Source organism: Lithobates pipiens, unplaced genomic scaffold (assembly GCF_037356315.1).
Source record: "Lithobates pipiens isolate NorthernLeopardFrog02 unplaced genomic scaffold, aLitPip1_a1.2 Scaffold_22, whole genome shotgun sequence".
In the NCBI taxonomy this organism is placed as follows: domain Eukaryota; kingdom Metazoa; phylum Chordata; class Amphibia; order Anura; family Ranidae; genus Lithobates; species Lithobates pipiens.
Genome location: NW_027507784.1, coordinates 266,889,298 through 266,904,239, shown reverse-complemented (window position 1 = coordinate 266,904,239; position 14,942 = coordinate 266,889,298). Strand labels below are relative to the sequence as shown.

The following is a 14,942-nucleotide window of genomic DNA, read 5'->3' as shown; positions in this document are numbered from 1 at the left end:
CGCTACTTCTCCCGAGTATGGGGATACCACATGTGTGGGACTTTTTGGGAGTCTAGTCGCGCACGGCACCCCGAAAACCAATCACCACCTTCAGGATTTCTAAGGGTGCAAATTTTTGATTTAACTCCTCACTACCTATCACAGTTTCGAAGGCCATAAAATGCCAAAATAGCACAAAACCCCCCAAAATGACCCCATTTTGGAAAGTAGACACCCCAAGCTATTTACTGAGAGGCATATTGAGTCCATGGAATATTTTATATTTTGCCACAAGTTGCGGAATATTACAAACTTTTTTTTTTTTGCACCAAGTTGTCACTAAATGATATATTGCTCACACATGCTATGGGCATATGTGAAATGACACCCCAAAATACATTCTGCTGCTTCTCCTGAGTACGGGGATACCACATGTGTGGGACTTTTTGGGAGTCTAGTCGCGCACGGCACCCCGAAAACCAATCACCACCTTCAGGATTTCTAAGGGTGCAAATTTTTGATTTAACTCCTCACTACCTATCACAGTTTCGAAGTCCATAAAATGCCAAAATAGCACAAAACCCCCCCAAATGACCCCATTTTGGAAAGTAGACACCCCAAGCTATTTACTGAGAGGCATGTTGAGTCCATGGAATATTTTATATTTTGCCAAAAGTTGCGGGAATATTACAAACTTTTTTTTTTTTTGCACAAAGTTGTCACTAAATGATATATTGCTCACACATGCTATGGGCAGAAGTCAAATTACACCCCAAAATAAATTCTGCTGCTTCTCCCGAGTACGGGGATACCACATGTGGGGGACTTTTTGGGAGCCTAGCCACGTACGGGACCCCGAAAACCAAGCACTGCCTTCCGGATTTGAATATAAAATGCTACCAAAAAACCTGTTAGCGATGGCAGGGATCAGGCCTGACTCTGCGATCGCTGCAGTTATGTGTTTAGTGTTTTGTAAGTGACAGTGATCGATCGATACTGCACTTGGGTGGGCTGGGCAGAGGGGCAAAACGCAGGTGCCAGCAGGTATTTGGGCTGATCCCGCTAACAATGCGTTTTTTTGGAACCCTAAACTGCTGGGGACGCTAGTATAGATCTGATCATATCAGATATTGATCTGTTCAGATTCTATACCACTACGGGAGGTGTATGCTTTGTGTGTGGGTGTTAGCGGTACTGGCACTAACCTAGCGCTGCCTGGGGCGACGCAGACCCTGACCCTAAAATCGAATTGATATCACCCACCGGGTGATCAGGGGGTTAAACCTTTATTGGGTAATAAATGGTGGGTGCCCTGATGCTATAAAAAACAAACTAACCAGAGTCACCCGTAACACTTATACGGTGATCAGTGGTGAAAGGGTTAACTAGGAGCAATCAGGGGGTTCAAATTTTTATTAGGTAGTATATGGGGGTCCCTGGCGCTATATAAAAACCTGACGGGGAACCTAAATAACTAACTGGCTAACCAGCGTCACCAGTGACACTTATACTGTGATCACTGGTGAAAGGGGGTGAAAGGGTTAACTAGCAGCAATCAGGGGGTTAAAACCATTATTGGGTAGTATATCGGGGTACCTAGCGCTATAAAAACCTGGCGGTGAACCTAAAAAAATAACTAGCTACCTAGCGACACTAGCGACACTGATGCAGCGTTCAGAAAAATTATCGCTTAGTGACACTGGCAAAAGGGGGTGAAAGGGTTAACTAGCGGAAATCAGGGGGTTAAAACCATTATTGGGTAGTATATCGGGGTACCTAGCGCTATAAAAACCTGGCGGTGAACCTAAAAAAATAACTAGCTACCTAGCGACTGTAGCGACACTAATGCAGCGATCAGAAAAACGATCGCTTAGTGACACTGGCAAAAGGGGGTGAAAGGGTTAACTAGCGGCAATCAGGGGGTTAAAACCATTATTGGGTAGTATATCGGGGTACCTAGTGATATAAAAACCTGGCGGTGAACCTAAAAAAATAACTAGCTACCTAGCGACACATGCAGCGATCAGAAAAATGATCGCTTAGTGACACTGGCAAAAGGGGGTGAAAGGGTTAACTCTAGGGGCAATCAGGGGGTTAAATCTTTATTGGGGGGTGATAGGGGGCTACCCTGGACCTAACACTAACTGTCCTGACAGTTTTTACTGTCACAACTGACACTGAATGCATTGATCAGTAAAGAAATGATCAATGCAATCAGTGACACTGTGACTGGGGGGGGAGGGGGGGCGGGGGGGGATCGGGGGGCGATCGGGGGGGGGATCGGGGGGGGTTTGTGTGCCTGTGTGTACCTACATGTCAGTGTAGTGTTGGTGCACACTTACTTTCTGTCTTCTCCTCGTAGTCCGGTCAAAAAGACCGCCCCGAGGAGAATGACATCACTTCCTCCTTCCTGTGTAAACAATACACAGGGGAGGAAGCTTCTCATTGGCCAGGAGCGATCCAGAGGGGGTGGCCGAAAACCAAAGGCCATCCCCTCATCACGGAGCGCTCCTGGACCGAATCGGACCGCCGTAACCAGCGGGAGGGGGTACGATCGGACCCCCCACCCGCTGGAAGGCAATCACGTAGATGTACGTGATTGTGCCTGCCTGTGCCATTGTGCTGACGTACATTGGCAATACGGCGGTCCTGAAGTGGTTAAAGTGAATTATGGAATTGCTTTACCTATAGAATCAGAATTCATTGTTCTACAATCTGACCTTAGCAAACAGAAATCCGATTGGCTGTTAATGAAGGCTACTAAGTACCACTAATGCCGCGTACACACAACTGGACTTTGCGGCATATTAAGTCCGCTGGAATCAGTCTGTCAGACAATCCGATCGTATGTGGGCTAATCCGATTGTTTTTCACATAAAAAATCTGATAGACCTAGAAATAGAACATGTTTCAAATCTGTCCGACTGACTAAATTCACATCTGGAAATCTGTTCAGCTGTATGCTGGTCCGACGGACCAAATACGACGCAAGGGAAGCTATTGGCTACTGAACTTCCTTTTTTAGTCCCGTCTTACGTCATCACGTTCAAAATGAATGGAATTTCGAATGGACTTAGTCCGTTCGTGTGTGGACAAGTCCGTTCGTTCGGAAGGTCAGTCGGACCTAGTCTGCCGGAAAGTCCGGTCGTGTGTACACGGCATTACAGTACTTTGTCAGATTTTTATTGCACTATCCCAACTTTTTTTTTAAATGTGCTGCTGCCATCAATTTCCTTTTTTTTCTTAAAATGGCACATTTTCTTAGTTTAACCACTTCAATACCGGGCACTTATACACCTTCCTGCGCAGACCAATTTTAAGCTTTCAGCGCTGTCGCACTTTGAATGACAATTGCGCGGTCATGCTACACTGTACCCAAATTAAATTTTTATCATTTTTTTCCCACAAATAGAGTTTTCTTTTGGTGGTATTTGATCACCTCTGCGGTTTTTATTTTTTGCTAAACAAATAAAAAAATACCGAAATTAAAAAAAAAAAAAAAAATGTTTTTTTTTGTTTCAGTTTCAAAACTTTGTAAATAAGTACATTTTCTTCTTCACTGATGGGCACTGATAGGGATACACTGATGGGCAATGATAAGGCGGCACTGATGGGCACCAATGAGGTGGCACCAATGAAGTGGCACTGATGAGGTGGCATTGATGGACACTGATATGTGGCACTGATAGGCGGCACTGATGGGCACTGATAGGCGGCACTGATGGGTGGCACTGATGGGCGACACGGATGGGCACTGATAGGTGGCACAAATTGGCACTGATAGCTGGCATGGATGGGCCTGGATGGGCGGCATGGATGGGCATGGATAGGCAGCACAGGTGGGCATGGGTAGTCAGCACAGGTGGGCATGGGTAGGTGGCACAGGTGGGCATGGGTAGGCACTGATAGGCGGCATGGATGGGAACTGATAGGCGGCATTGTATTATAATATACTGTACTAATGGATGCCAATCAGTGCCAAACAATAATGCATGCCAATCAGTGATGCCCATTGTGGGCACTGATTGGCATCCATTATGGGCACTGATTGGCATCCATTGTGGCACTGACTGGAATCCCTGGTGGTCTAGGGTGGCATACCTTATCCTGGGCATCCCTGGTGGTCTGGTGGCGTCCCTGGTGGTCCAGTGTGGGCATCCTCGGGGGGGCTGTGCTGATAATCGATCAGCACAGGCCCCCCTTGTCAGAGGAGCAGCCGATCGGCTCTCCTCTACTCGCGTCTGACAGACGCGAGTGAGGAAAAGCCGATCACCGGCTCTTCCTATTTACACTGTGATCATCCGTGATTGGACACGGCTTATCACGTGGTAAAGAGTCTCCGTCGGAGACTCTTTACCGAGATCGTAGTTGCAGGGTGTCAGACTGACACCCCGCAACAACGATCGCCGCGATGCACTCCCCCGGGGGCGCGCAGCGGCTCATAATCCTGAGGACGTCATATGATGGCCGATCAGGATTATGAAACCACTTTGCCGCTGTCAATTTGTAATAGGGCGGGCGGCAAGTGGTTAAACATTAGATATGTTTTTGATTTTTTTTTTAATCGGGAATAAAATATGAGTTTATGAGATTTGCAAATCATTGCATTCTGTTTTAATGTAGATTTTACACAACACCCCAACTTCTTTGGAATTGGGGTTGTAAAAGTGTATTTAATTCCTGTAGCATGCCCAGAACAACAGGGACTTCTAAAAGGCAGAACCACAGGTCACCTCTACTCTAAACTGATCAAATATTTGATCAAACACTTAAATTCTCATCCCTGAGACCCCTACTACAAGGATGGATAACTTATTGGCAGCCTCCAAAGTTTATGAGGAAAGTACAAAGTCTGATACTGGTCATAATGTTGTTAATAAATGGCAGAGTCCATAGTAGTAACTTCAAATGCAGTATCTACACAGAATATTGGCGTGAACTAGACAAAGTACTTTTTGCAGCTTGTTCCCCTACCCTGCGATTCTTTAGTTTTGGAGGTGAACCTTTTTGAAGGTTTTGGGAACTTCCCATTTAATAACCGTCACCTCAGCTTGATGATGACCAGGACTCCTTCAGTACTTTGTAGTCTCCTCTAGCATTGCCCATTGCCACAGATTTCATAGACCTTTGGGCAGCTCTCATTCTAAAGCCTCTTGGAGGATGGTGATGAATTTCTCCACTTGGTCACCTAGAGCTATTTTTTTTGCTGGCCAGACTGAACTCTGGAAATAAATAGCAAATACAACCTGATCAGGAGTAGGCATGTTTGCATAACTGGGGCCATCTTTCATTTCTAAGCAGTTCCATAATTCTTGCATGGGCTTTTTTCTCAGAAAATAGGTGTAGGAATTCATACCCACCTTGCCAACCCTCCCCAGTACAGCTCTCACTCTTCAATACCCTCCTCCAAGTACAGTGCTCTCCACCCAACCTTCAAGTACAGAGCTGTCCCCCATACCATTAATGAACTCTCCCCCCAGTACAGAGCTCTTTCCCCAATACCTCCCAAGTACAGACACTCCATCCAACTCCCAGCACAGAGGTCTCCCGCCAGTACCCCCTTAGTACAGAGCTTAACTCCTCAGTTCGAAGTTCGAACCCCATTACAGAGCACACCCCCAATCCTTCTCAGTTCTTCCCCAAGTACAGAGGTCTCCCTCCAAAATCCTCTAAGTACAGAGCTCTCCCTCCAACCCCACAGTATAGAGCTCCCCTCCCACTAACTCCCCAGTTTAGAGCTCTTCGCCCAACCCCGCAGTACAGATCGCTTCCCCTAATAATCCACCAGTACACAGCACTCCTCCAACCCACCCAGTACCTAACTCTCTACCCACCCCCCTCCACATAGAGATCTCCTCCCCCAAGTACAGACCTTTCTTCCTGCGATCCTACCTGTAGGCCTGGGACCTGTATGGCAAGTGTTGCCAGGTAGAGGAAATTGAGACCAGTAAATGCCCATTTACTGATCTTCCCTAGCTTGTAAAAACCCAGAAGTGACAAGGTTTTCATCACTTCCACTTTCTGCTGTCACAATCTGCACTCCATTAGCTTCAACGTAGTGCAGCTGAGATATTAAAGAGAACCTCTCCCAGTAGATCTACTATTGTAAATTTGTGCTGGAGGGGCCTTAAATGTGTTACGTACAGGTACTGAAGCCTGTTGCCAGTTCACAGACAGGTGCTCCCCAAAATGGCCACTAGGAGCCCAAAACAGAGGACAAATCAGTCCCGTAAAGGTTCTCCGAGCATTAGAGGTAAGCAGCAATCTTATGATCGATGTGTTTACTCCTGGATCTAATCAGGAAATGATTTGTAATCTGTTAATCATCCCCTCTCTTTTCATACTGTCACCTGAGAAATATTACCTTGCTTTGGGTGCAGCAGCGGCATCTCTTACAAGCTCTTAAATCTAAAGTTTACATATAAATTTTATTGTATAGTTACATTGGTTCAGCTTGGATCAACGTAACCATGCATAACTCATACCTATTTAATTGCAGGGGAAGCTCATAATCGCCATTACTACAGCGATAACAGCAGTCATTTGGGTTCAGTGCTGAGCAGCTGTCCACCGGCATTGTAACCACAGGGGGCCACTCACTTGGTACTGTTCCAATTCACGGGATTCCATTCTATGATTGGAAGAGGTGGAAAAGTGGAGTAGTGATGTCATGATCTTCACCTTGTCCAACCAGAAAATGCCTTGTATTCATTGACAAAAACACAAGGCGTCCTATGAATGATGGCAGTGCAGAGAGAGCAACCCCCTGTGGTCACTATGCAGAAAGGCAGTCACTCAGAACTGGGCCTAGAAAACTGCCACTATCACTGTGGTATTTGTGACTACTATAGGGATTTTCAAAAAGATGAGATATGAATATATTCATTGGCCCAAGCCAGACCTATGTAACTATGCAATAAAGTCTAAACCTAATCTTCAGCTTTAGGGGCTGTGGTGGAAATTATAAGCTTCGCCTATAAGCAAATAATTTTGTTGTGCTTAAAAGCACAATCATAGCTCTCTTGTATAATGCCGGGAAAGTGTGCTTTTATATCTCCAAGTAACGCAGACACTGGTATCACATTGAGCTTAGCAAAATCCTGCTTGTGATGTTCTACTGCTTTTATTTATACTGTAAACATGAATAACAATGGAAGGTGTTGGCTTCAGAATCAGCCAATCAGACACCTGTATTCTTTCAAAAGAACCAATCACACACATGTATATATTCAAATAGAATTCCAGTAGTGACGTGTGCAGACACTCATGTGCAGAGCCATGCGGCCAGCCCCTTTTGAGCACTAACTACAAGGCTCTGACCACAATCATGTGCACATTCCCACCGCTACCAATGACACGAGCCATACTCTAACAGCTCAGTAGGCCATCATTTTTGCATGGTTATGCTATGGTTCCCATGTACGCAGATCTGTTTTCTAGGAGCGTTACTGCAATCGCCATGAGGTGGTCAGTCTCTTGGTGAGGCATAAACAAACATCCCTAAAAGAGCAAACAGATCTGCCGTGTCCATGGGAAGGTTTCCGCAGCCAGTGGTCTTCCACCACCGTCTGTATGTGCGAATAGGCTCACATGAGCGTATTATAGCAAAACTGACACTTGGGAACATCTGACAACATACATTAATAAAAACAGGGCTCATTTACACTCTAATTTTCCCCTCTGAAAATCGATCTGTGGTGGATTGCTTTTAAGTGAGTGGTTGACAGTATCTTGAAGATGGCACATCACCTCATAATCTGTTTTAACCCTGAAATACCTGCACCACCTCAAATCAACCACATGTATAGCATGCAATTGCAGAACGATTGCAGCACAGCCCTATTCACTTGAATGGGTACTGCATGCTGAATGTGGCAGACGGTATAACTTTTGCTTCAGCTAAAAAGCAGAGCATTGTGGCTGCTGCATGTATACAAACCTGTTTGATATCTGGGTTGGGTTTAGGGGAGTAATTACAATTTTTCCCATATAGTAAGGTAATATAAGGTAGTATAATAGGTAAAATAATAGCCCACAGTCAACCAGAATGAATCTTTCACTATTTCAAATACACTGACCCAAAACCATATCAGTGATTCTCAACCACTGAGCCATGCCCTTCTGCCAGATTGCGCCATCCCTCCTCTCAGGTCTCTATCTAGCTGTACATTCCCAAACCTATCATATTGCTTTCAAACTCCCATAATTGCCCCCAGTACCACTCAGCTCCCACAGTGCCACCCAGCTTGCCACAGTGACCCAGAGCTTGCTGTAGTGCCCTCAGCCCCCATAGCACCCCCAACCTCCAACAGTGTCACACAGTGCCCTCCAACCTCCTACGGTGCCTCTTAGCCCCCACAGTGCCTTCCTGTCTCACACAGTGCCCCTGCAAAGCCCCCAGCCTTCTGGAGAGACCCCAGACATCTCCTGAAACCCCAGTCCCACCAGGACCACCAAGTCTGTTGCAGAGTCCTCTATCTCCCTCCAGAACCGCCATCCCTCTTGGCATGCTGACGCCTTCAAGAGTTCCCTTCACTGGAACTAAGGGGCCAAGCCAAACCCCTGAAAGACAACCCCACATCATAATCCCCCCTCCACAAAATGATTTGGACCAGTGCACAAAGCAAGGTCCATAAAGACATGGATAAGCAAGTCTGGGGTAGAGGAACTTGACTGGCCTGTACAGAGTCCTGACCTCAACCTGATAGAACACCTTTGGGATAAATTAGAGTGGAGACTGCAAGCCAAGCCTTCTCGTCCAACATCAGTATCTGACCTCACAAATGTGCTTCTGGAAGAATGGCCAAACATTCCCATAGACACACCCCTAAACCTTGTGGACAGCCTTTCCAGAAGAGTTGAAACTGTTATAGCTGCAAAGGGTGTACCAACTCAATATTGAACCCAACAGACTAAGACTGGGATACCATTAAAGTTCATGTGCATGTAAAGGCAGGTGTCCCAATCAGTGGTGGTGGGTCCATAAGTGGTGCTGCCCCCCCCCCCCCCTAGATTGCATGCGCGTGGCGCCAGACTAATGCTTTTCTAATAGGTCATTTTTTTTTTCAAGCACATGATTAGAGCTTGAGGCTTCAAAATGGTTGGGCTTGGGGTGCCCCAATCCCTCCCACTTTTGATACCAGTGAATCAATATTCGCTATTATTTTCCGACTTCTCCTCACGGCCAATCAGGACAGAAGGTGGATCTAAAGAAGATTGGGTTGGCTGGAAGGAGAAGCTGGGGAAGCCATGGCGCCATGACCGCTAGAGAGGTAAGTGCGAACCTTGGGGGGTTTGTTTTCTCTCCCGCCCAACATTTTTTAGCACATTGGTGGGCAATATCAATAATATTACTTTTGGTAATATAATGTATTTTGCATACTCATACTTTTATTGTGTGAGTATAAACATTTTGCTATACTCTTAGTGCATGGAGGAAGAATTTTACTACTTTGCGTATCCCATCATTCCTCGCTTTCCCTAATAAAACTCACATACTCTATTGTGTTGTATTCATTTTACAATCACTTTGCATTTTCAACCGGAAGCTCATGATGAATATGTATTGTTGTAGTAAATGCAGTGGGCAGCATGACAGATGGAGGGGGCATTTAGTAACCTAACAGAAGAATGTAGTGAAGTGATTCCTGTCCAGCCAATAGCCGGGCTTTCTGCTCTCACACATCATTTTTCACCTTGAACATGCTGTACATTCACATGGGATGAGATGACGTCTGCATGGGGGGAGAAGCTGTCCATCAGTCCCGCCTGCTGGCGCTGTCCCTTTAAGACGAGGCAGTGAACTCGCTCGGGCACAGCTCCGCTGGAGAGAATCTCATAGAGAGCGGACAGAGGAGGCTCCGCACACAGCGCTCCGCACACACCGCACACCGCTACCTACCTGACGCTTCTTGGCTCAACGTCAACGCGGCACCGCTAGTCACATCGCGTCCCCTCTCCTTCACTATACCCCCCCGGACTCGCAGCCTCCTGTGTGGACTAGGAGTAGTAGTAGCAGGCATGCTTGCGGTAATAAGTGCGGGGATCTGCCTGCTAGCCCTGGCCGGGGGCAACACCATCAACAAGCAGCAACAGCTGCGGGACAGCGCTGGGGAGCGCTTTGTGTGTACGGCTCTGCCCCCCGATGCCACCCCAGGCTGCCCGATGCAAGGCTTCAGTGCCACTCCCGAGGAAGAGCTGCGATCTACAGTCATCCAGCTCCGGGAGACCATTCTGCAGCAGAAGGAGACCATCGGCAACCAGAAGGACACCATCCGGGAACTTACCGCCAAGCTGAACCGATGTGAGAGCCTCTCCGAGGATGGCAAGCATGGGTCCTGGAAGAAGGTGGCCGGAAAATCGGGGGGCAAGGACACCATGGGCGATCTACCCAGAGATCCCAGCCAGATCATCGACCAGCTCAGCCGCACCATGCAAACCCTGAAAGACAGGCTGGAGAATCTGGAGGTAAGTCGGAGCGTTTATCACTTACCGCTACCATTGAAAACTTTATAGCATGCACACACCTTACAATCTGATTGTACAATCTCATTTACATGTCAGATTGGATATATACTGATTGAATAGATTAGAATGGTCCTTACATTACATAGTTATGATCAATCTAAATTTCATCTCACATACAATCTGCTTGTACAATCTCCTTTACATCTACCCACTAATATGGCAGATTGCATATATATTGATTGGATTGGATAGATTAGGAAGATCCCTAAATCTAAAATTCATCACACATATTACAATCTGATTGTACAATCTCCTTTACATCTACCCACCAATATGGCAGATTGAATATATACCGATTGGATAGATTAGAAAGGTCCCCTACATTATAGATATGATAAATCTAAAATTCTTCACACATATTACAATCCGATTGTACAATCTCCTTTACATCTACCCACTAATATGTCAGATTGGATATATACTGATGGGATAGATTAAGAAAGTCCTTACCTTACATAGTTACAGTAAATCTACATTTCATCACACATAATACAATCTGATTGTACAATCTCCTTTAGTTCTACCAACAACTTACCTAATGAACTCTCTGATTGGATACAAATTGATTGGAAAAGATGAGGTAGGTCCTCATATTACATAGTATTGGTACAGCGAAAGTGAATTGCATAGTCACATTGTAAGGTTACCCTTAGGGCGGTCATACACATTTAAAAAAAAAATCTGATCATTGTGTGATTTGATCAAAACAATTGAATCCACAAACAATTGGACAGCCATAATTTCCCTTCCAATCAATTTCGAACAAACAGATGATTGGCCAGGGTTGAATATTATTGATTGGTTTGTATCAATTAACAGCACTGAGATAATTTGTTTATAAATTTGATGATATTTTGATCAATCTGATTATGAGATAAAATTATAGAAACAGATATATGATTATGATTGTAAATTACGATCTTATCTTAACTATCGATCAGAATCTACTTCCCTGTGTGTGTCATATGACTCAAATAGGGTGTTGACTATAGATCAATTATTTATATTAGAGGAGATCAATCTAAAAATAAATCAATAATTTATGGATGTGTGTGACCACCAGCAGTCTTCATTCCTTACGTCTAATATGGTGAGGTCTGTGCTTCTTCAATGGTCTGCATGCATAGGAGAGTAATCCCATTCATTCACATTTACTGGACACGCTGTGGGCTTCTTTCCATTCATACTTATGGCACGGAGATGCTGACAGAGAGAGGTTTTACAGCATGCTTGGCTCTCTACAGAGCTATGAAACAGAAAGAAACAAGAAAAATTCTAATTCAGCACCTGGGACAGCTCAGGCTCTGATCTTCTATTGAGAAGCTTCACAGACCACCCTGGAGCTATCAAGATTAGCACACAGGAGCTGTCCGAAGTCCTGAATTAGCACTCAGGCGCTGTACGAAGTCCTGAATTACCACCCAGGAACTGTCCGAAGTTCTGAATTACCACTCAGGAGGTGTCCGAAGTGCTGAATTACCACCCAGGAACTGTCCGAAGTGCTGAATTACCAGCGTCATTCACACATTGCCTGTGTGTGTAGTCCAATGTTTCTCAACTCCAATCCTCATGGTGCCCCAACAGGTCATGTTTTCAGGATTTCCCTCAGATGCAATGACTGTGGTAATTACTAAGGCAGTGAAACTGATCACATCACCTGTGTAAATTAATGGAAAGCCTGAAAACATGACCTGTTGGGGTGCCTTGAGGACTGGAGTAGAGAAACAGTGGTGTAGTCAATGCGTTCAATACCCTATAATAAAACCACATACAGACTAGGAACCTTGCCATTTTAAATAGTTGTATAAACTGATGGCATTATCATTTCTCATACTGTAGAGGTCATTAGTGCTTAGCAAATAAAGTCTTCACAAACTGCTGATATTACGTTTAGCGCTTTAGTACATCAAGTATAATAGATAGTGTGTTGATTTAACTATGAAATTATACAGTGGTTCTACAGAGAATGTATTTAGTGGGCAGGTAAGAATGCTATAGTTTGTAGATAGATAGATAGATAGATAGATAGATAGATAGATAGATAGATAGATAGATAAATATTTCCAAGGGTAACCACCTCATTTTAAGTATGAGCAAATATAGATAGTTAGATAGATTAATATATAGATAGAATGATAGACAAATAGATAGATAGATATTTCCAAGGGTAACCACAACATTTTAAGTATGAGCAAATACAGATAGATAGATAGATAGATAGATAGATTAATAGATAGAAGGATAGATATATAGATAGATCGAAGGATAGATCAATAGATAGATAGATAGATAGATAGATAGATAGATAGATAGATAGATAGATAAATAGATATAAGGATGGATAGATACAGTAGATAGATAGATTGATAGTAGATAGATAGATACAGTAGATAGATAGATAGATAGATAGATAGATAGATAGATAGGTAACCACCACATTCTAAGTATGAGCAAATATAGACAAATAGATTAATAGATATATAGAAGAATAGATCAATAGATAGATAGATAGACAGATAGATATTTCCATGGGTAACCACCACATTCTAAGTGTGAGCAAATATAGATAAATAGATTAATAGATAGATAGATACAGTAGATAGATAGATTGATAGATAGATAGATAGATAGATAGATAGATAGATAGATAGATAGATAGATAGATATTTATAAGGGTAACCACCACATTCTAAGTATGAGCAAATATAGACAAATAGATTAATAGATATATAGAAGGATAGATCAATAGATAGATAGATATTTATAAGGGTAACCACCACATTCTAAGTGTGAGCAAATATAGATAAATAGATTAATAGATAGATAGAAGGATAGATCAATGGATAGATAGATAGATAGATAGATATTTCCAAGGGTAACCACCGCATTGTAAGTATGAGCAAAGTACCCACCCCACAGAGATAGATAGATAGATAGATAGATAGATAGATAAATTAATAAATAGATATAAGGATAGAGAGATAGAGAGATAGATAGATAGATAGATAGATAGATAGATAGATAGATAGATAGATAGATAGATAGATAGGATGTATACACAGTACTGAGAATGCCCAATGGTCAAGATGCAGGAATTAGCAAAATTTAAAGGACTACTTATTGTTAACATCTTTTACATTTGTTAGCATCTGTTGACACATTTACTAGCTATGTATTAAGATGCTTCGAGATATTATAGATGTTCTAATGTACAGTAATGATATATATTTTTTTCTGGTAATATTTCTAGAAAGGGAGATGTACAAATATTGAGATGTTTGCCACTGATTGTGTAAAATGTGTTGCACTGTAAGGTTTGTAACTGTTAAGTATTCAGGTTAACGTTTGCTGATGTTTACAGTTGCTGCATGATTTTAGTCATTGATAAAATCTAAAATAATCTGTGTGTGTAAATGTGTGTGTTCATATATTTATACACACACACACACATACAGATTTGACACTGTTGTTATACTGATCTGTTGTGTTGGGATATACTGCAATATTTTAATTTCCTAGAGCCATGTGTTTAGAGCAGGTCTATGGCAAAATGGCTACATATAATGCTTGATGCAGTTACTTAAATAGGGCAACCTAGGATAATGTCTTGCTGTGTTGTGTACTCATTATTTTCATAAACCATGTAGCTCTCCTGGGTTTGCGTTAATTCCCTGTGAGTGGCATAGTTATTTCAAATGCCTGCTAAAATTGTAAGTACATCATAATCCTTGGCATAATCACACATGTAGGAATGCGAGCCAATATGGGCACAAGCCCATGGATAGCACACTTTTATTCATTGATATTCCTCATAAATCATTCATAACTATATTGCAGTATTGGCAACTGTGCACAAACTAGACTACCATAGGAGGCAAATCATCAGTCAGATACTGAAAATGTATTGAAGGTGATTTTTCCATTGCTGCACATGACTTGTTCCCTGGTGCCTGAAGCGGTTAATTCATTTGATGAGCAGTATACTAAGAACGCATTGCAGGAAGTATTATGAATTTGAATATCTAACCTCCATATCAGATGCTTAATTGATTTGACTTTTCTTTTTTTTTTGAAGCATCAACTGAGATCCAATGTGTCCTATTCAGCTCTGCCTAATGATCTTCGAGAGATGCTCCAGAGGAGGCTGGGGGACCTGGAGCACCAGCTTTTAAACAAAGTGGCTGAACTAGAAGATGAGAAATCCATTCTTCATAACGAGAGTGCAGCACATAGGCACAAAACAGAGTCTGCCCTCACTGCGCTCCTAGAAAGAGTTAATGAGCTTGAGAAAGGTAATTTGGCGGAAGAATGATCAATAACAGCACATTCAGCTGTATTTAACATCATAGAGACTTCATTAGTAATACAAAGAGCAGAAATGATGTACAAAGGGTAGTAACCCATGGAGAACAACCCATTTTATCATTCACTAGATC

General features: G+C 43.2%; 1 protein-coding gene across 1 annotated transcript in view; it reads left to right on the top strand.

Moving 5' to 3' along the window:
• Positions 1–9,748: 9,748 nt before the first annotated feature.
• NPTX2 (neuronal pentraxin 2) overlaps positions 9,749–14,942 on the top strand; it is a 41,650-nt gene continuing 36,456 nt past the window's right edge. Inside the window, exons 1-2 of the mRNA XM_077449045.1 lie at positions 9,749–10,446; positions 14,582–14,798. Of these exons, the coding sequence (XP_077305171.1) occupies positions 10,000–10,446; positions 14,582–14,798 (664 nt within the window). The 5' untranslated portion in view covers positions 9,749–9,999. The remainder of the gene's footprint in view (positions 10,447–14,581; positions 14,799–14,942) is intronic.